General features: G+C 40.3%; 1 protein-coding gene and 2 long non-coding RNA genes across 6 annotated transcripts; 2 read left to right on the top strand and 1 right to left on the bottom strand.

Annotated features, from left to right (window-relative positions):
- Positions 1-226: 226 nt before the first annotated feature.
- On the top strand, positions 227-20,285 carry tmem176 (transmembrane protein 176). 4 transcript variants are annotated; one of them, XM_032563416.1, is made up of 8 exons: positions 227-346; positions 1,585-1,657; positions 14,424-14,479; positions 15,218-15,328; positions 16,228-16,284; positions 17,739-17,906; positions 18,816-18,932; positions 19,893-20,285. In XM_032563416.1, the coding sequence occupies exons 2-8, from the start codon at positions 1,588-1,590 to the stop codon at positions 19,932-19,934; spliced, it is 621 nt and encodes a 206-aa protein (XP_032419307.1). In that variant the 5' UTR covers positions 227-346; positions 1,585-1,587; the 3' UTR covers positions 19,935-20,285. The 4 variants fall into 4 exon arrangements, with proteins under 4 accessions (XP_032419307.1, XP_032419309.1, XP_032419308.1 ...); XM_032563418.1 differs by having other exon boundaries at positions 1,585-1,661; positions 14,428-14,479; XM_032563417.1 differs by having other exon boundaries at positions 234-346; positions 1,582-1,657.
- Positions 1,669-10,328, top strand: LOC116720275 (uncharacterized). The gene is made up of 2 exons (XR_004339360.1): positions 1,669-2,914; positions 9,888-10,328. It is a non-coding gene; the product is annotated as an uncharacterized LOC116720275 (long non-coding RNA).
- LOC116720271 (uncharacterized) lies at positions 16,210-20,924 on the bottom strand. Its single transcript, XR_004339355.1, has 3 exons — positions 20,680-20,924; positions 20,089-20,648; positions 16,210-16,222 (listed from the first exon to the last, which is right to left on the bottom strand). It is a non-coding gene; the product is annotated as an uncharacterized LOC116720271 (long non-coding RNA).
- Positions 20,925-21,057: the final 133 nt, after the last annotated feature.

Here is a 21,057-nt window from a genome sequence, read left to right as displayed (position 1 = left end):
CAACACCAACATGTGCGTATTTATATTCCTAAAACAGGATTATTTACCTCGACGGAGAGACTCCGGTCTGCAGAAATGATCCGGTTCCTGGTTCCCAGATGAACAGTTCACAGTGAAAAACCCCAACAAGAAACTGATTTGTGGAATGCACAAAACTGGTAGAGGAAATGAAGGAGGGGGAGCTTTACTGGACCTCTCCCACAGACACACACTAGTCTGTCCCTGGTAAACACATTCTCTCTCTCCTCACACACACCCTGCTGGCTCTGAACAGAGAAGTTAGGGAGGCACAGTGTGGAGAGCAGACAGAAAACAGACGGAGAGACCACTGACTGTCCAATACAAGGTAGGAATCACACATGATGTACTTTTGATTCATCATTAGATTGTAAGTTTGGAGTTTGGTGGTTTAACAAATGACCATTAGAAACAACAGAGCAGAACTATGACCTGGAAGCAGCACAGACCACTGTGGCCGTTTAATCAGAGTTCATCTGCTTTTTAAAATCTCTGTCGTGTTTGATTATACGCCTACAGACCCTGCATCAGAAAAACGTTGATAAAAATCAGCGTGCTTCTGATTTTTATTAAAACACGTCAAAATACGTAGTAGTTAGAATAATGCAACTTAAAATCTTTCTAACTCCAGCCAAACTCAAACAAATTGACCCTAACTCAAATTGTTAAAGCTGTTTCTATAATACTCAGTATAAATCTTACTCTATCCAGGTGTTAAGCAATAGAGCTGGTCAGTTTCAAACTAAGAATGATTATAAAGCTAGCATTTTTCTGCAATTCTTCCTGTAACTTTCTTAAAGCTGCAGTATGTATGTTTTATTTTAAAAATAGTGTTGTTTTTTTTTGTTTTTTTTTACATATTTGTTGAAAGTGTCTGTATGTCATAACAGTATGATATGAGTCAGTCAGATAATCTTTGAAAAAATGTTATCTCTGTCTTTTCCCAGCGCTAACTAGAAACAGCCAATCAGAGCCAGGAGGCGGGTCTTACTGCTGCCAATCACAATCTCTCATCCCCTGCCCCTCCCTCCTTTCTTTCTACTAAGCACAGGTTTTCCCCATCAGTAGAGCCTGTTGTGAATGCTAATGCTAGTTGAAGGCGGATAAACAGTTTTCTTGTAACACTAAGTTGTTTTTCCACCATTAGCAAATTTAGCAGCGAGTACATGAAGTTGACTCACAGCGATAAGACCCTCCTACTGGTTCTGATTGGTTGTTTTTGGTGGGGAGTGTTGCATTTCTTCAGACATCAATAGTAGCTCAGGGAGGAGATTATCGTTGACGTCCACACTCCAGACCAATAGGTGGCGGTAAATGCACCTTCAGTTGGTTAAGACTCCATTAAAACCCAAAAGAAGAAGAAGCTACGGCGGAAACGTTGATCGTTTCACAGGTTATCTATCTCTTAACAGTCAGGAGATAATGACAGTTTTAACAAATAAAAGGCACATTCTTTATAAAAGTTACATTATGTACTTAAGCCTAAATGCTTTACTTGCGCAGAGCAAGAAAAGCTTTGGATGGTCGATTAACATTGTGTAACAGCGGTGTTGTCGCCATCAGCAGAAGATGGCCGTGTCTATCTCCAGGGATTTAAGTGTCCAGGTGCTGGACGATCCGAACAAAGTGAAACTGACTGACAGATGTCGTGGAAAATTATTGATTTTGGTGCTTAATGCAGTTAATTTTATGCATGTGTAAAAGGGTAGGTTTGATACTCTTGTTTTGAACCGGACACACAGGGGTTAGAATGCAGATCATTAAATGGGGCCGCTTGCAGCCCGGCCAGATCACAGAAACATAAATTAACATTCTTGCAGGCAGTTGGGGAGAACTGCTGGAGGCCAGCATCTGCGATGGTGTAAAACTAATGCAAAATAGAAGATTGAAACCCCGTAACATTTAACTTCTAAGTATTAATACCATGTTCACTGAAGATTGTATTATCTCATATTAAAAACTATTAAAGGATGAATGTATTTGAAAAACTGTATTATCTGTGACGATATTAGAACCAAATGGAAATTGTTTGTATGAAAATGTTTTCTTTACTATTAGAAAATGGCTCAGGAATTATACTCTATTTTGTCCTGTATATTTTATGTATTATTTTGGCAGAACTTAATCTTTTGGGAGGCTGAGTGTGCAAAAGCAAAACTGGGGTTTGCAAAGATAACATTTTTTGAAAATTACAAGATGCAAGTCTCTTCGAGAACGTTAGGAGAGATAATGGAAGAGACGTCAGATTTATGGGTGTCTGCGAAATCTTATCTTAAGACTCTCGGCGCCAGGGACATTCGTACCTGGTATCGTCCAAGATTAACTGGTCCGCCTTTGTCTCTCGATAGAAACCAGACGCCTTTGGAACTTCGTTGTAAATTGGGAGACTTCTCAAGTTTCCTGTAGTCCATACGGGAGGTTATAATTGGTTAAAGAGTGGAACGCCTTAGTAGAATATATTAAATTGAAGAAACGCCCACTCAGTATAAAACTTCATGTAAAACGTTAAAAATTCAGAATGCTACCACTGTTTTGCTTTTTGGCATAATAAGCTTTCTCCAGAGACGCGTCTCTGCCCCTTTTGTTTCTTTGTGTTTCATTTTCTATTTCTCCTGTTACAGGTAATGAATATATCTCTGTATCTCTGCAGCTTTGTTATTGATTGCTTTGTTATGAATTAAACTCCGTGATCTGTGACGTCAACGCGCAGTGTCGTGGTTTCACTTCCTCCAGCCGCAGTCCGTCTGCCAGAGATTCCGGGACTCTAAGGAAGGAGAGGCCAAACTTTTTGTCCAAAGTTAAAGTTATATTATTCTTCCTTAATAATTGGGGGCTTCGTCCGGTTCTGAAGTTTTGGCAGGCGGATCGGCCTGTTTCGGCTCGACGGCTTGATGCGGTAAGATACTATTTGATTATTTTTTGGTCGTCTGTGGTTGGGCCGGCGTGAATTGGCGTAGTCAGCGGCAGCTGTTCGGAGTTCGGAGCTGTAGGAGAGGATAGATTGTTTCTACTTGACTTTGTTGACTTAGAATTGAATTAAAAGGCTGGAATGTTTGTCTGTGGTAGACTTTGACGGGTAGTGTGTTGTACACTTTATAGACATACGCACCACAGGGGACCGTGGCGGGTTCAGACGGAGGATTTTGCGCTCCCTCCGTCGTTACAGCTGGGTTTGTTAATTGTGTTCTTGTGCCCTGGGAATCAATGACTGGGTCCCTAAAAAATGAATTTCCGTGCGTACAATAGTCTGGGGTAGACTTTGACAATAGCCTGCGGTGGGTTTTAGGAATTAAGGATTAGTGTGTGGCACACTTTAGATAGGTCTGCGGGAGGCCGATGGACAGAATTTGTGGTAAATTCTTGGTTTCGCTTGAGGCAAGCGTTGTGTATTTTGTTTGAACTAGATAGGTCTGAGGTAGGCCGATACACAGAATTTGTGGTAAATTCTTAGTATTGATTGTGGCGAGCTTTGATGTTGCATTTTTATTTTTAGCTGGCGCCTTCTTTGTATTTTTTGTCTTCCTTCTCCTCTTCTCTTTCTATTTGTCTATTATTCTGTTTAGTGTTATCTGTATTTGTCTGTTTGTGGTGTTTTTGAAGCTAGCGGCTCTTCTTTGTGAAGTGTGCGTGCAGAGCTCTGCGTGTATATATGCGTGTGTGGTCGTGTGTGTGCGCGTGTGCGAGTTCGGGCTGGCTGTGTGTTTGAGCAGTGTTAAGTGGTTTGAATAGTGCTGTTTGTGTGAATTTGTGTTGATTTTGCTGCGTTTTATCGTAAAGTTATTATGGATACTGAGTTTAAAACGGATGTTGTAAGCCATTCATATGGTCTGGGTCCATGGAAAACTTTGCGGGACCAGATTGCTGACTTCATTTGTATTTATGATCAACAGCTCGGTTTGGATTCGCTTAATGTGAAGGCGGATGAATTGAAAATTGTGCTGGAAAATGCGGTCCGCAAACAGGACGAACTCCTTAATGCTGAAAAGCCTTTGGGTTTGATTTTGAATGTCTGTTTAAAGCAGGCTTTGGCTGACAGGGATGCGCTGCGAGTTCAAAAAGACGCAGCTAATTTTTTTGCTAGAAAGAAACTGTGTCAGAAGTTGGAGAACGCGGAACAGGATAGGCAGTTATGGGCTAAGCTTTTGGTGAGTTGGCAGGGTACAGATCACTTTTATAAAAAGGGGTCAGCTACACGGACTTCGGACTCATCTCATGCCCAAGTAGATCGTCCGGAGGTGGGCTCTGAACACCCTGAACAGGTACTTAGTCCGTTGGGCGCTCCACTTCCGCCTCCATATAAGGATAGTACTCCCTCTTACACGGGTTTATATCCAGTTTTAAATGTTCGTGGGGGCACGGTGGACTGGGATCTTATGAGAGCGCGTCCTTCGCGTTCTAGCTCTCCGCCGGTGAGGGAGCCGCATGATTTGACGACTTCCCTTAACAATTCCCAATCTGTTCCTGATAGTCTGCCTATGGCAGATCGGGTTCAGCGTGAAAAAACAGTTTATTTTTCCCTGCCTCCTTCTGCGATTTACCCAAGTATGGCTCAAGTTACACATCGCCCAGGCAGCCGCGTGCCTACTTTTGCTCCTCCCCGACACGAGGAGGAGCAGAGGGAGGTACAACTGAGCGTGGATATGAACTTGGTGGGCCGTCTTGTAGAGGACGCACCGCCTGCTCGGGGCGGCTCATTTTCTTCTCCTCCACGTGTGAGGGGCGCTGCGAGGTTTCCCTCCACTCCGGGGTTTTATCGGGAGGGGTTTCACCAAACTGATATGCAGAGTAGGGAGAATAGTCCCTCCCCTAGTGAGGTTGGAACACCACGGGGTGTGATTGCCCCCTCTGGTGGAGATTCTTTTCGCAGGCGTCTTTCGCACGTGGAGGGGAAATTGCGGCGTGTTGTGGATAATTTCCCCACTCACCTTAAAGATTTAGCAAGTGAATCAGAGAATCAGTCAATTCAGTCTCAGGAGTCTTTTCATCATAATATGCCTTTATTAGTATCGCAACAAGGACAGAGATACAAGCCGTTCTCTTTTGGGGATATACAGACCCTGATTGACAAATTACCCTCTTTAGCAGATGGGGCTACTCCTTGGCTACATGCCTTGGATACATTAACAGGGGGGATGATGTTAGCATTGGGGGATTTTAGAGCTATTTTAAGTCGTTCAACAACGACAACGAATTACCATAATGTTGAACTGTCTGCTGGAACTCTGCATATACCTGATCACACGCCCCTTTCAGCTGTTCTGACTCTTGTGGGTGCAGCATTGCGGGACACGTTTCCTCCTGTGTCTCTTTCAATTATTCCTAAATTTTTTTGGGATTCCAAAGAACACCCAAAGGTATTTTTAGACAAAGCCTTAGACATCTGGAGACGACAAACTGGAGTTCATCCAACTCAGCCCACACTAATGAGGGAACATTTCCGCCAAGCTGTTTTGGAGGGTGTCCCTCCTTCTGTCGCCGCTCAAATGAGAAAAAACCCGGAGTTGAAATCTTGTGACCATGCAAAATGGGAGTTGCATTTGTTGCATAATTTGCAGATTTCTCAGGATGAGGAGAGAGAGGCGGAGAAGGAGCAGGAAGATTTTAAGAAACAATTACTGAAACTTCAATTAAGCGAAGCTAGACAGAAACTGCAGCTTACCAAACAGGAACAGAAGGAGGCTAAAGCTATGTTAACAACAGCTGCTCCATCAATTCCTGTTCCGGGTCAGGTCCCTGTTCCAGTAGCACAACCTGGTCCGCAAATCTATGTCGCCCCGCGCTGGCAGTCTGGTTTTCGGGGGTGGCGTGGGGGAAGAGGGAGAGCCCCCGCATGGTCGGGTGTGCGAGGAAGGGGTCCACGAGGCGGGAGACGTAATGACAGGTGTTTTTATTGTGGAGAGGAGGGTCACTGGGTTCAGCAGTGTCCTCATTATACACCGGTTGTTGCACAAGATGGAGCGTTGCCGAGTCTGCCACAACAGCCTCCAAATGCTGCATTACTTCCGCGACATCCTGGACAGTACTTTCAGGCTGGAGAATATTGACACACCCCAGAGAGGAACCTGAATCAGGGAGCTTTGGCAGATCCCCTGATTGATGTGACAGTTGATGGACAAACATTGCCATTTTTGGTGGATACGGGAGCAACATATTCCACCATGAATATTGTCATGCCATCACAAAAACTTTCTAGTCGGACTATATCCGTGGTTGGTTTTTCCGGGGTGAAACAAACTCTGCCTATTTCCACACCTCTGCACACTGTTGTGGGCAGACAACGAGTGTCACATCCTTTTGTGTGTTCCCCCTCATCTCCCGTGAATTTATTAGGGAGAGATTTGTTGATTGCTCTGGGGGCCACTATTTTGTGCGGACCTGATGGACTACTTGTCACTTTTCCTGATGGATCTTCCCATGCCTGCACTGAAGTATATACGCATGGACAATTTTTGCTCCAACAATCCGAGGAGCACCTGGCTGATATATACTGGGGTCTTTTACAGCCAGAATCGACGGACCATGCTGGGATTCTGTCCTGTTTTCTGCTTTGGAAACCCTGGATCCAAGCGCTGGCACCGTATGGGTCTGCTCCTGATTTTCCTCATGTCACTTTGTTTTATGACCGAGACCAGACTGAATGGTACCAGGAGCAGTTTGAGGCGAATTTAGCCAGTAATGATTGGACTGTGTTTTCACAGGACATTTATGTGGCACCGGAGGGTGTTGCTGCTGCAGTTAATCTGACTCAGGATCAGTTGTTTTGGTATAAGATGCATGATGAAGCAGTTCCACATATTTCTTTGGCTCTCCATCCTGGTCATCAGGCCATGGAGTTAGGGGGCGTCGTAAAACGCTCCCTTGCAGCTTCAGACTGGCAGAATACCGTTGCTCCTGACCTCTTTTTCTCTCCTTCTACAAACACATACAAAATAAAGTGTTCGGCTGTGGACTCTGTGGTTTTGGAACATGTTCAACTTCCTAGACACCATGGTAGGGAGCTGACTGATCATCCAACTGCGGCTGCGATGTTGGCTTCCCTCCCGGAGTGTTTATGGGCTACGGGTCCCACTGATGTGGGGCTTGTTGATGTCACACCTGTCACGTTTGATTTACAACCGGGCCCTCCGATTTGGAGGTCACAATATCCTCATAAGCGGGCGGCAGAGGAGGGAATTGCAGAAACTATTGGGGGTCTTCTGGAAGCGGGTGTGTTAGAATCTTCCACCTCTTCCTGGAACACTCCTATTTTGCCAGTGGAAAAAAAGGGGACAGGTAAATACCGAATGGCACATGACCTTAGGGCGATTAATTCTGTTTTGTTGACCCCTACGGTGCCAGTACCTAATCCGCATGTTGCGTTGACTAACCTAGACCCGTCTCAGACTTGGTTCTCTTGTGTGGACCTTGCTAATGCTTTCTTTTGTCTCCCATTGGATGAGGAATGTAGGGATGTGTTTTCTTTTACCTACAGGGGTCAGCAGCTGAGATATACACGTCTGCCTCAGGGTTTTGCTCTTTCACCAGGGCTCTTTAATCAGGTTCTGAAACAGCAGTTAGCGGACTGTTTCTTACCAGAAGGCGTGACCCTGATTCAGTATGTTGATGACCTCATGCTGGCAGCACAGACGTTGGAGTCTTGTATTGAGGGCACGCGAAGTTTGTTGTCACATCTAGCAGACAGGGGTTTTAAAGTGAGCAGATCTAAGCTGCAAATTGCTAGGAAGCAAGTTTCTTTTTTGGGGCGGATTATCACTGGGACAGGCACTCAGATGTCTGCCAGCCATAAATCTGCGATTCTCAATCACCCCAAACCATGTACGGTGAAGGACATGTTGTCTTTTCTTGGACTGACTGGATATAGTAGGAACTATGTTCCTAACTATACAGAATTGACAGACCCCTTACGGGCGTTAGTCAGAGAGCATGGGATTCGTCAGCTCACCCATGCTCTGACTTGGACTATGGAGGCAGAAGAAGCTTTTATCTCTCTGAAACAACAGTTGGCTGCGGCGGCGCAGCTGGCTATTCCGGACTATTCTTTACCATTCTATTTGGATGTTTCTGTAACAGAACTGACAGTGAATGCCGTTCTGTTTCAGAAAACAGGGGGTGAGAGGAAAATTCTCCAGTATGTTAGCGCAATGCTAGATCCTATGGAGATAAGACATCCAGCGTGTACAAGACATGCTGCAGGTGTAGGAAAAATGATTCAAAAAATTGCACACATTGTGATGGGTCATCCACTGCAGGTGATGACATCACACAGTGTGGTAGCATATGTGAATTCACAACATTTCACATTGACAACATTGAGACAACAAAAATTGAGCAAAATTCTGGAATCACCTAATATAACTTTTGTACACAACGGAGTGAATATGGCTGACAGGATGCAGGAAGGAGAGCCGCATAATTGTGAGGAGTTAGTACAAAAAGAAGAAAAAATAAGACCTGACCTACAAGCTTCTCCTTTGGCTGGTGAAGGTGTGAGAAATTTTTATACAGATGGTTGCTGTTTTCGACATGATACAGATGGACTGAGAGCAGCATTCGCTGTGGTGGAAGACTTGGGCAGCGAGTTTCACGTTTTGAGGGCAGAAAGACTGCAGGGTGCGCAATCGGCACAGAGAGCAGAACTCAAAGCAATGATTGAAGCTCTGAAATTAGCTGAGGGAATGAGGGTAAATCTATATAGTGATTCAGCCTATGTAGCAAGTGCCGTTCATGTGGAACTTCCTCAGTGGCTCAGAGCAGGATTTATAACTGCAGCACGAAAGCCCATAAAACATGAAACTGAAATGAAAGAATTGGCGGAGGCATTGCTGTTGCCTCAGTCTGTTGCGGTGATTAAATGCAAGGGACATGATCAGAGTAAGACCAGAGTGGCAGCAGGAAATGCGGCCGCGGATGAGGCAGCCAAAGAAGCAGCTGGATACCTGCCATCTCTCTTCATGGTGAGTACTGAAATGGAACAGATGGAACAGAATAACCTGGAGAAAATTATTTTTCACCAGAAAGGCGTGTCACCTGAGGAACGTTCTGTCTGGAAAGCGAGGGGTGCCATCTGCAATGAGGGACTCTGGCGCGGACCGAATGGTAAAGTAATTCTCCCTCCAAATATGAGATTCCAGGTTTTCCAGGAAGCTCATGGACTCGGACATGTAGGTATTGCACAGATGTTAAAAAACCTGGAGCACTGGTGGCATCCATTTTTGAGGGACATGGTCAAGAACCATGTGAAAACATGTGAAATTTGTGGACAACACAATGCAAAACCAACTGTCAGACCACCAGTGGGACATTTTCCTTGGACTACACAACCGGGTAAGGAGATTATTATTGATTTTACAGACATGATAACACCCGTTAGAGGATACAGGTATGTATTAATGTGTGTGGATGCATATTCGAGCTGGCCAGAGGCGTGGCCAGCTAAAAAAGAGGACAGCAAAACTGTCATAAAGTGTCTGATCAATTATTACATTCCAACCCATGGTTTTCCAGAGAAGGTGAGATCAGACAACGGCACTCATTTCAGGAACCAAGATTTGCAGAAGGTGGAGCAGCTGCTCGGACTGAAACATTCATTCGGTACAGTATATCATCCTCAATCACAAGGCAAAGTTGAGAGACTGAATCAAACTGTTAAACAGAAATTGGCTAAAATATGTGCACATACTAAATTAAATTGGGTGGATGCTTTGCCTATTGCCTTGATGTCTGTTCGAATGTCTGTTAACCAATCAACAGGATTCTCTCCATATGAGCTTCAGACGGGACGGATGTTTCCAGGACCTGCAACTCGCATTCCAGGATGGAAAGGTGAACTTGCACACTTATCTCATAAAGATTTCTTTAATGAGTTACAGATCCTGGCAGGGGAATTTGTGAAATATCAGACGACACAGGAACGTCCCGGCTCACCACCCGTTCCGGGAATCGACTGGGTGCGCCTGAAAGTCATCAAAAGAAAGTGGTCGGAACCTCGCTTCACCGGACCATACCGAGTCGTGGAGAGAACATCTCATGCTGTCCGTCTGCAAGGGAAAGGAGACACCTGGTTTCATTGGAGTCAGTGCACAGCAGCCGAGGAGCCACAGCGTGCGCTCCGAGACATACAAGAAGATCTTCAGCTTCAATCTTCGGACGAGGAGCAACGCCAGGCGCTTCCAGGAGGGAGTGTAGCAGGAATTCCTGCCACAACCACTTCAAGTACCTGAAATTCAAAGTTTAAAAGGCTCGGACAGGCATAATAATCCTGTTCCGATGTCCTTCTATTGAGGAAAAAGGAGATTTTATATTCTCCTTAAAACTCACTGTTATATTGGCATAATAATCCAATTTTCAGTGAGCAACGGCCGCTCAGCTGGAAACCTGAGGTTTCTAGCCGAGAAGGATCAGGCTACAAGAGGATCAACATTGATTCATTTTTATTGCGTGTTGTCGTTTTTTGCGAACTCGGAAAAGACTCTCGTTTTGTTTTTTTTTTTGCGCGTAACATTTTATCATTTTCTGATGAAGACTTCATATTTTGTTTTTGAAAGACTATCAAAGAACATTTAAAAAAAAACAAAGACTCTTTTGTAATTTTTTATCATTTTTTGACGAAGATTTCATATTTTGTTTCTGAGAGACTATCAAAGAACAAAAAAAAAAAAAAAGAAACTATTCTGTAATTTCTTATGTCTTTATGATTTTGATTTGTGGCGAATATTGTTTTTTAAGTTTGCATAACAATTCTTAGCTATTGCTATATACATATCTTAGTCTTATTTTTTGCGTTTTTACATTTTTGGGCTGTTATATGTACTGTAGTTTTGTGTTGTATTATGATAATTAAGTTTATGATTTTTACATAATTGTAGAAAGATAAGTGGTTTTCATTTTTAATTTTGACCGGTGAAAGTTTGTGGTTTAAAAGGTGAGTATTGGATTGTTGAATAACACAGGATTACATTTGACAGGTTTGCATGATGGAGTTCAGCTTAAGATTCATGAACGGGGAGTGGAAGTTTTTACTGGGTGTGTTTTTTGGACTCAATGTGCTGGGAATGTGGGCTTTAGGAGGATCCACGGGTGGAATCATTTCCTCACAGACACTTGATCTCCGACCGATTTCTGTCAAGCGCGAAGTGTCTGGCGGAAATGTGACTGCTCGTGTGAAGCGTTCTTTGAGATCTCCTGTAGACAAGTGCCTCACTAAATATCGTGGAATTGAGTTGAACTACACTTTGGGTACTGTAACTGATTATCAAATTGATCTGTGTGAGGTAATTCGTCGCTGCTGGTCGACCCCCCGATCCTGGCAGAACACTCCTTTGTATTTGTGTGGGGATCTGACCTTCCAGCGACACTGTATTACTCAGGAAAATGGGGTTCGTCACTTGTGTCCCACTTGGAAATCGGCCTTCAGATGGGTGGGATCAAGTTGGAGTCCACCTTATGCTCATAAATATGACACTGAATATGACAAGGTTACCATAAAACGAGGGTCTTTAATACATTCTCCAGCGAAGGGTCAAAATCCTTTAGTGCTAACCATTTCTTCAATGCACAATCCTTTCTTTACAAAGTATCCGGCGGATGCAGCTGTTTATTTGACTTTAGGTGCCTCAATTGATGATAAAGATCCACTTGGGGTTATCAAAATTAATATGGTCAGACCTGATGGTGAAGAAGACGGGGACATGGATGTTCCTGATCAGTTTGCGGCTAAAATTGACTACTCTGCAGTTACACCGTTGGATATCATTCAAACAGCGACTGGCTATAGGGACAGGAATTTATGGCTGAATTGGATGGTTCAAACGGCTAAGGAAACTAATATTGGGAACTGCATTGCATGTGCCACAGCTAGACCTCATCTTTACACTGAACCTGCCCCATTACACTTGGGAGATAGTTGGGGTTTTAATTGCATGCTGAAATTGACAACTGAGGCAGACCCCATAAATTGTGATGCGCTTGCCAACATATATCCACCTATTAATAACTATACTCAGACGGGAACTTTTCTTCCGGTTAAGGGTAAAGGGTTGTATGTGTGTTTTAATTTTACTCATCTTAAGCCGGATTTCAATCTAGGACAGATTTCTAGTGATTGGTGTAATGTTACTTTAACAGCATCCGGAATCGGGAGTTGGGCAAGAGCTGGACTTTATTATTTTTGTGGGGGTGATAGATTATATGTGCGAATTCCTCCTAGGACTGTTGGAATATGTGCTATGACTCGCCTTGCAGTGCCGCTTATGGTTGTTGGAGAAAGACTTGATCCTGTAGGTCCGGCGCAGGTGCTCACTTTACGGACACGGAGACATGAGCGACAGGTGCGTAATACACGTGTTGATACTGCATTTGATTTGACTACTAATTCTCCCACTTATGTAGATGCCATCGGCGTGCCGAGAGGGGTTCCGGATCAATATAAATTGGCGGATCAAATTGCAGCAGGTTTTGAAAATATGCCAGTACTATCAGCTCTTTTTCCTATCACTCCGAATAAAAATGTTGACAGGATAAATTATGTCCATTATAATCTTCTGAGGTTAGCGAATCTGACCAGGGATGCTGTTGGGGGTTTGAAGGATCAGTTAGCTCCTACTTCTTTAATGACAATTCAAAATCGGATGGCGTTGGACATGCTGTTGGCCGAAAAGGGTGGAGTCTGCTTTATGTTCCAAGAGAGCTGCTGTACTTTTATTCCAAACAATACTGCCCCTGATGGATCTGTCACTCGAGCCCTGGAGGGTTTGAGAATTCTGAGTAACACTATGCATGAACATTCGGGTATTGATGGTGGTTTAGACAGGTGGTTTTCTACTATTTTTGGTAAATGGAAGGGGATTGTCATGTCATTGCTAGTTTCTGTGGCTACGTTTGTTGCCATAGTGGTGACGTGTGGATGCTGTTGTATTCCGTGCGTCCGTTCACTTATCCTTAGGCTTATTACAGTCTCAATTGAAAAGGGAAGTAGTGGACCACCGGCTCCACCTCCCTATCAGATGCTCTTTCGTGGTGTTCCTGATGAGGGAGTTGTGGAGCTTGCAGGTTCTGTTTGAAAACGGGGACTGTTATATATTCAGGTCTCTCTCTCTCTTTTGAGTTTTTTATTTTTTGATTTTTGGGTTTTTATTCTTTAGTAGTATAATGCATAGTTTTTGGTCCTCTATTAGAAGGCTTTATTAATTTTTGTGAGGTCTCTTAATTGAGACCTCAAAACGGGGACTGTCGTGGAAAATTATTGATTTTGGTGCTTAATGCAGTTAATTTTATGCATGTGTAAAAGGGTAGGTTTGATACTCTTGTTTTGAACCGGACACACAGGGGTTAGAATGCAGATCATTAAATGGGGCCGCTTGCAGCCCGGCCAGATCACAGAAACATAAATTAACATTCTTGCAGGCAGTTGGGGAGAACTGCTGGAGGCCAGCATCTGCGATGGTGTAAAACTAATGCAAAATAGAAGATTGAAACCCCGTAACATTTAACTTCTAAGTATTAATACCATGTTCACTGAAGATTGTATTATCTCATATTAAAAACTATTAAAGGATGAATGTATTTGAAAAACTGTATTATCTGTGACGATATTAGAACCAAATGGAAATTGTTTGTATGAAAATGTTTTCTTTACTATTAGAAAATGGCTCAGGAATTATACTCTATTTTGTCCTGTATATTTTATGTATTATTTTGGCAGAACTTAATCTTTTGGGAGGCTGAGTGTGCAAAAGCAAAACTGGGGTTTGCAAAGATAACATTTTTTGAAAATTACAAGATGCAAGTCTCTTCGAGAACGTTAGGAGAGATAATGGAAGAGACGTCAGATTTATGGGTGTCTGCGAAATCTTATCTTAAGACTCTCGGCGCCAGGGACATTCGTACCTGGTATCGTCCAAGATTAACTGGTCCGCCTTTGTCTCTCGATAGAAACCAGACGCCTTTGGAACTTCGTTGTAAATTGGGAGACTTCTCAAGTTTCCTGTAGTCCATACGGGAGGTTATAATTGGTTAAAGAGTGGAACGCCTTAGTAGAATATATTAAATTGAAGAAACGCCCACTCAGTATAAAACTTCATGTAAAACGTTAAAAATTCAGAATGCTACCACTGTTTTGCTTTTTGGCATAATAAGCTTTCTCCAGAGACGCGTCTCTGCCCCTTTTGTTTCTTTGTGTTTCATTTTCTATTTCTCCTGTTACAGGTAATGAATATATCTCTGTATCTCTGCAGCTTTGTTATTGATTGCTTTGTTATGAATTAAACTCCGTGATCTGTGACGTCAACGCGCAGTGTCGTGGTTTCACTTCCTCCAGCCGCAGTCCGTCTGCCAGAGATTCCGGGACTCTAAGGAAGGAGAGGCCAAACTTTTTGTCCAAAGTTAAAGTTATATTATTCTTCCTTAATACAGACAACAGCAGCTGCACGCCGCCATACAGAAGGGCGAGCCCAAATGTCTGGGGGTGAGTATATTTACGTCTGTTTTCAAGTTTGTGTTAGCCTGGCTAGTATCTTCTTCTTCGGTAAGCTTCTTAGCGTCGAACTTACATAGGTCACGGGTAAACGTTTTAATGTGACGTCACACTTCCGTAAACTTTGTAACTGGCATCCATCTTGGCAGGCAGTTGATTTGGAGTTGCTATGACAACTATAAACAACCCACAAACTTAGAACTGGATCTTCTTCCTACCTTATAAACAGTATAAGTGCATTACTACTATTACTCAATTAAATTTTTTTGAGTTCTCTACCCACCTCTGCGTAGTACTAAAATAAATATCTGTGCTATTTATCGTAGTAATTATTGGCGAACAAGCAAAGTTAGCTCAGCTAATAGCTTTTATTTGCAAGCTAAGTCGGACATGTAGCTTACATGTATGATGACTGGCAGAAAAAACAAACAAACAAACAAACCAGCTATCAAAAGATCGGATCCATCCATCAGAAATGACCCAATGGAGTTCATGGTGTTGGGACAGAATCTGAGTAGTTCTAACCAAATTGGATCAGAAACTGGATTGGGTTAGCACTGAAACCGAAAAGGAGCCTCACCGTTCTTCACAGATCCACCATTTTTCTGTTGGGTAATATGCCCTAATACAAAAAACTGTTTTAATCCAATTTAAAAAAGCCATTATAATCTCTTCTTTTTCAGTTTCCACAGTAATGATTTGTATGTGTTTTCGTTGTGTTTGCACCAGTTGAGCCAAGTGATGCTGGGGCTGATGGTCATAACTTACTCACTGCCTCTACACTTCACTGTACACACTCCTGTTGTCTACTTTGGCGTTCCCTGGTGGACCGGATTAACAGTGAGCTGTTTTGTTTGCGTCTTCTTATACAGCCATGTTCAATAAATTTGAATATTATTGAAAAAAAAAATCAACTGAGTATATTATGTAGATTATTTACATAGTAGCTGTGTTTACGTTGACTATATAATTGTGCAATTTGACATTTCAAAAATAAATTTGCTTTATGGAAATATGCCTATCTCATAAATTTTAAAGTTTATTAAAAGTTGTTGTGTTAGGGTGAGGTGTGTTTTTTTACCCAGCTATATCAAGATGGGTTTATTTTGCAAAACTGCATTGGAAACACATTTTTGCACAGGATCAACCACAGGATGTTGCCACTGACGTAAACTACAAAGAAGAAAACAGGAACATTTTTAATAACTTAGTGTATGAACAAACTTATTCATGTGTGATTTTAATTGTGTTTCTTATTTAATATAAATAATAGCTTTTGTGCAATTCCCCTGTTGAAATATTTAATTCAAATAATCAGAAACTTGTGAAACAATAACTCTTATTAAGAAATTTAACTTTATCTCATAAGCAGACACCTTTTATATATTTTTTTTACTTTATTTCTTTGTTGTAGCAGACACTTTATATATATAGCATTATTCTTCTATTTATTTTTTTTATGTAAGTTGATATTACTTGATCTTATGTTATTTGTTCGAAATAAATAAAAAAAGAGAAAAAAATACACATACACAAAAAAAAACAGAAACGCTGGAATTGTGAAATTGTGTTTTTCTGATATTTGTAGAACTGTTTTGTGCACATTTATAACAGAAACGCAGCTAGATACTGAAGTTTTTGTTAATTAGGACGATCTTTGTGTAAAAGCTGATAAAGTTGAAGTTTTTCACTTTGAGTTGCAGCTGGAATGTAATAAATCTACCTGTTTCTGTTCTCAGTTCATTGCAGCAGGAATTATTGCAGTGACGTTGGATAAACACTTCTCAATGAAGATCGTAAGTCTGCGCCAGGCGTATAAAAACTTGCATGAATTTTAAATGATAACAATATTATTTATGTCATCGTTTATATCATTCTCAATAAGTATGTTATTTGCATAAATGTTATATTGTAAAATCTTACCAAAAATGTTGTCTAGTTTCTGGTGCAAATATCTCAGTACACTTGAAATAAGACAAAAGTAACTTAAAAGTAACTTTTCAGCAAGATATATGTTTGCTTTTAAGTCAATAATTCTTGACTATAGGTAAAGTTTGAGTTCGACTGTCAGATTTTTTTCTTAAAACAGGAAAAGTGTCTTATAAGTGAAAAAATCTGCAATTGGAACTTGAACTTCTCTATCTATAGTCAAGAATTATTGACTTAAAAATAGTTACTTTTAAGTTACTTTTGTCTTATTTCAAGTGAACTGAGATATTTGCTCTAGAAACTAGACAAAAATGCTTATACATCTGTGTTTTTCTTCATCAACATGGTCATGCATTTTCTTTTAACTCTCCTGTTATGTTGCAGGTCAAATTGACCCGTTTTGAAGTTTAAATCTTTTTTTTAAATACTTGGAAAAAATGTCCAATTCTATATGTTTCCTTGCAGCTATGAACCATATTTCACCACACAAACACAACACACCACACACATACATGCGCATGTGCACGCCCACAAGCCCACTTTCTCTCTATTCTCTTCACTAGAAAACTGCGAGAAAGCAGGCGTTCATACTACTTTTGACGGGAATCTTTTCTGTTCCCATGGATAAACTCCACCCACACTGAGTGACACTCAGCAGAAGTGGAGGAAACATAAATACTCTCTGCATGACTCCTTTATCTTGATTTTAATCAGCGGGTCAACTTGACCCTGAACAGTATGTGTGTCTCAAGTTCAATTATAAAGATCACCCATTGAAAAAAATATAAATCAAAATGTAATATAATTTTTTTTTCAAAAAATCAATTTCAAGGAAATTATTGGGGTTTTTTTGTCTAGGTTTTTTCAGTGGACATAAAAAATGTAAATTCCAATTTTTATGTCCAAATGAGTAAATGAGGAGGTTGTTGTCATTGATCCTTTATTTGTGAGAAATAAGAAAACATCGTTGCACAAATATTGATTGAAATGGTTAGTATTGGAGTTAATAATCAGATACAAAAATGTTTTGGAGGAATTTTTTGGTTTCTGACACTATTGCATGATTAAACACTCCATGGGTCAAATTGACCCACGAACATTATTGCTGTACCCTAGAAACAAACATAACAGGAGGGTTAAATGCACTTTGCTTTTATTTACTTTATGAAATATGTTAGCCATCACAGCCACGACTGAATCTGAGTCACCAAATCCCAAAGTATTTTCCTAGAAGTTCTAGGATGACCTGATTAGCCGTTTCAGTTTGTGCTTTTCTGATTCCAGCGATATGCAGAAAGTGAATTGTGCTTTTCCAATCCAGGTGCAGGCGTGTTTGGTAACGAGCGTGGCAGCTATGGTGCTGTCAGCGGTGGCTGTGATCATCTACTCTCTGGATTTATACCAACATCAGCTGCCGCTCTGTAAGGCGACAGAGTCCTACTCATATCACTCAGACGGGGCCAGCTGTTCGGACGAAATCAACACCACGGTTGGTGTCTGCTTCTATTTATGTCACATTGTTGAGAATTTCCTTTGTGATTTAGTTCCATTTTTCATATCTGATGTATAATTACTTGTCAGGTGTGTTTGTAAGTCTTGTTTTAAAGTTTTTAAAGTTTTTAAAATGCATATGAAGGCCATTGGGTAGTAACTCTGCTATGGCCAGAGTTACTACCCAACTCTGGCCATAGCAGAGTCGGGTAGTAACTAGTTACATTTAGTTGAGTAACTTTCAGGAGTACTTTTTACTTTTGCTTAAGTAATTCTATTATAAAGTATTTCTACTCTTACTTGAGTAAAATTTCTGGATTCTTTACCCACTGTGAGTAACTTTGATATATGAACAAACATGTTTTAACCAAAAATTCACACCTGCAGTTTTCGTTAAAGTTTCATATATTTATATGGAAAAAATTGTTTTAAAAAATATTTATTTTGCCTGATTATGTTATTTATAGGAAATATTTTTCGAAATATATGGTTGTTAAAGTACAACATTTTCACATAATTTTATTTTTTGATCCATCTGATGATGTAATTTTTAAATATTAAATTATTGATATTTTGATCTGTTACTCATTACTTCAGTAGACCTTTTACTAAATATGTTTTTACTTTAGTAAGTTACTTTTACTTTTAAAATATGTGGAAGCAGTGCTATTATCACTTGGGCATAACTTTTGGATTCTCTGCTAACAAATCATTAGGTTGCCACTTTAAAGATGTGGAAAACACCACTAAAATAATTCAGGAAGACATTCTAGAAATAATAGGAACAAATAAAATATAATGTTTAGAGAACTCTCACTGTTTCTGCATCAGTGTAAGCCAGACTGTGCTTTAAAAAAAGAAACTGCATTACAGAAATGTATTTTCTGTTCTTTTTTTCCTACAACAGAAATTCTCCAAGGGATTAAAGTCGTCTCTGCTTTTCTTCACGTTGGCGCAGGCAGTCATCTCTGCCGTGTTCTGCTGGCTTCTCTACAGGCAGAGAAACATCTTTGCACAATATGCAGTAAGTAGTTTTATTTTGGTTATAATTTGTATTTGTATATTCTGTTTGTCTGCTAACATATAGCTGTTAGCAGACAACATAGTTGTTAGCAGACAAACAGGTCTGTAGGGTAATTGGGATGGTAATTTTTTTTAAATCAATCTTAGAATGGAAAAAGTGCAATATCATATTCCACTTAAGATACTTCGTACAGAATAATTTCAGGTTAAAATACATTTTGATTTATGTTCAAATAAATGCATATGCAGTTTTTATAAATGTATTCTCATCAACTCTTTCAATATCAACACCATTCTCTCATGAAATATGAATATTTGCAAAGAAACTTCCAAATTTCTAGATCTTTTTAAATTTTTAATACAATTCTGGACATTTGTGGACTAAATGAAACTATTTCACTTGCGTGATTGCTTGTCTTCACAATAAAGCAACCAGTAGTGTATCAAGGTTTTCAAAAGTATGCGTAATTGCTCTCTATTCTCATTGACTAGAGAGCAATTGTACCTCAAAAATGTAATAATGTTACCTGAAATGCAAAAAGCATTCATATTTGTTTGGTTATTTAAGTATTATTAGGCTACAAAAATGAAGTGTATTGTTTTCCATTGTGTTTTTCTTAAATTCCTGGAGTATTTCTTTAATACTCCTCATCACGTTTGGCCAGTTGGTTTTAAGCTGTAGGTGCTACTCTTACCTTCCAGAAACCACTTGCTGCATTTTTTTGGTTGTGCAGGAGGCTCCACTACTGCTTTTCAAAGATGTATAGTTGGATAATTACACATCTTTTTGCAGCCATTTTCATGTACGAGTGTAAATGTTGAGTTGGGGGGTGTGGCCATTTGTAATTAAAGTGACAGAAGCCCTAAAATAGCTCATTCAAACAACATTATTTTATTTATTGTAATCCTTGTGGTTTTGCAAGTGCAAATGTTAACTCTCTCTCTCTTCCTGTCCTTGCAGACCATCGATTCACCTTCTTCCAGCCACAATGAAATAAAATAATGGACGGAAAGTGAAGCTGATACGATTATCCAAATGTAAATGTTCTTGCATTTTTTTGTGCCCACAAATGACTTTACAAGTTTTCTTGATCACTTTGATCTGCTTAAGGAAACTGAAATCCTCTCAGTTTTCAGTGTCTCTTTTTTTTCCTCACAGATGTCTCAAACTAAACTACCAAGAGAAGCATGAGAATCAACAATCGGTATTTCTTTACTGTAATAAATTTGTTACTTTCTTAATTTCTTATTCTCTGGTTTTATTTTGGTTTACTTTTACAGTATTCTCTGTATTTCAGTTTTCAGTCACAGTTTGAAAAAATGTCATGGAGTCAATAAAATTGGAATCAAAGCATTTATGACTGGATCAAATATTTTCAGGGAAGGAATATTTGGCGTGCATCTTCTGTAGAAGGTGCATTGAGTGTTTTTATTTTCTTGACTGTTATATAATGATTGATACGAAGAGATCACGCATTTGGTTGCAAGTTGTTTTGTTGAAGGTAATATTAGCTTTTGTCTCATAGTTAAAACCCACATTTTGTATGTTTTTTTTAACTTCTATTTGAGTCTCCACTGCTTCTAAAAAAAAAAAGCTCAGCTGCTTGAAAAAAAACAAGCAGCTGGTTTTTGGCAATAACTTAATGTTTTTTGGTGTCTGGAAAATGAGCTGTTTCAAAAATCCTTGTGAATGTAAATCAGCAGCACTGTCTGTTACCTAGCAACCCCAGCAGAGACCAGCCCATTACCTAGCAACCCCAGCTGAGTTCCAACACTATAGCATAATGAGTCACCTTTAAATATTTTGGCAAACAAAATGTGTCACTTTTTTTTAGGCCTCTGTGTTTGCTGTTTTGAAAACCTTGTATCTTCTACCTGCTCCTTTTTGAACAACTTATGTAAAATTGCATGTCAATGACAATCTGTTTTATTTTTACATTTCTTATTTTGCTTTTTGTCTATTTGAAATAACTAAAATAATAATAATAATTACAAGTCTCAGTGTGTTATTGTTTCAGCAAATTGCTGTTTTTAGATTCAACTAAGGTTGAAACTTCAACCTTAGTCTGCAACTTGGGAGCGTGCCCACACTCTGGAAGACATCCTGCATCATTCCTGTCCCTAAG

This window comes from Xiphophorus hellerii, chromosome 5 (assembly GCF_003331165.1).
Source record: "Xiphophorus hellerii strain 12219 chromosome 5, Xiphophorus_hellerii-4.1, whole genome shotgun sequence".
In the NCBI taxonomy this organism is placed as follows: domain Eukaryota; kingdom Metazoa; phylum Chordata; class Actinopteri; order Cyprinodontiformes; family Poeciliidae; genus Xiphophorus; species Xiphophorus hellerii.
The sequence above is the reverse complement of the archived record's forward strand: the minus strand, read 5'-3'. Positions and strand labels throughout refer to the sequence as shown.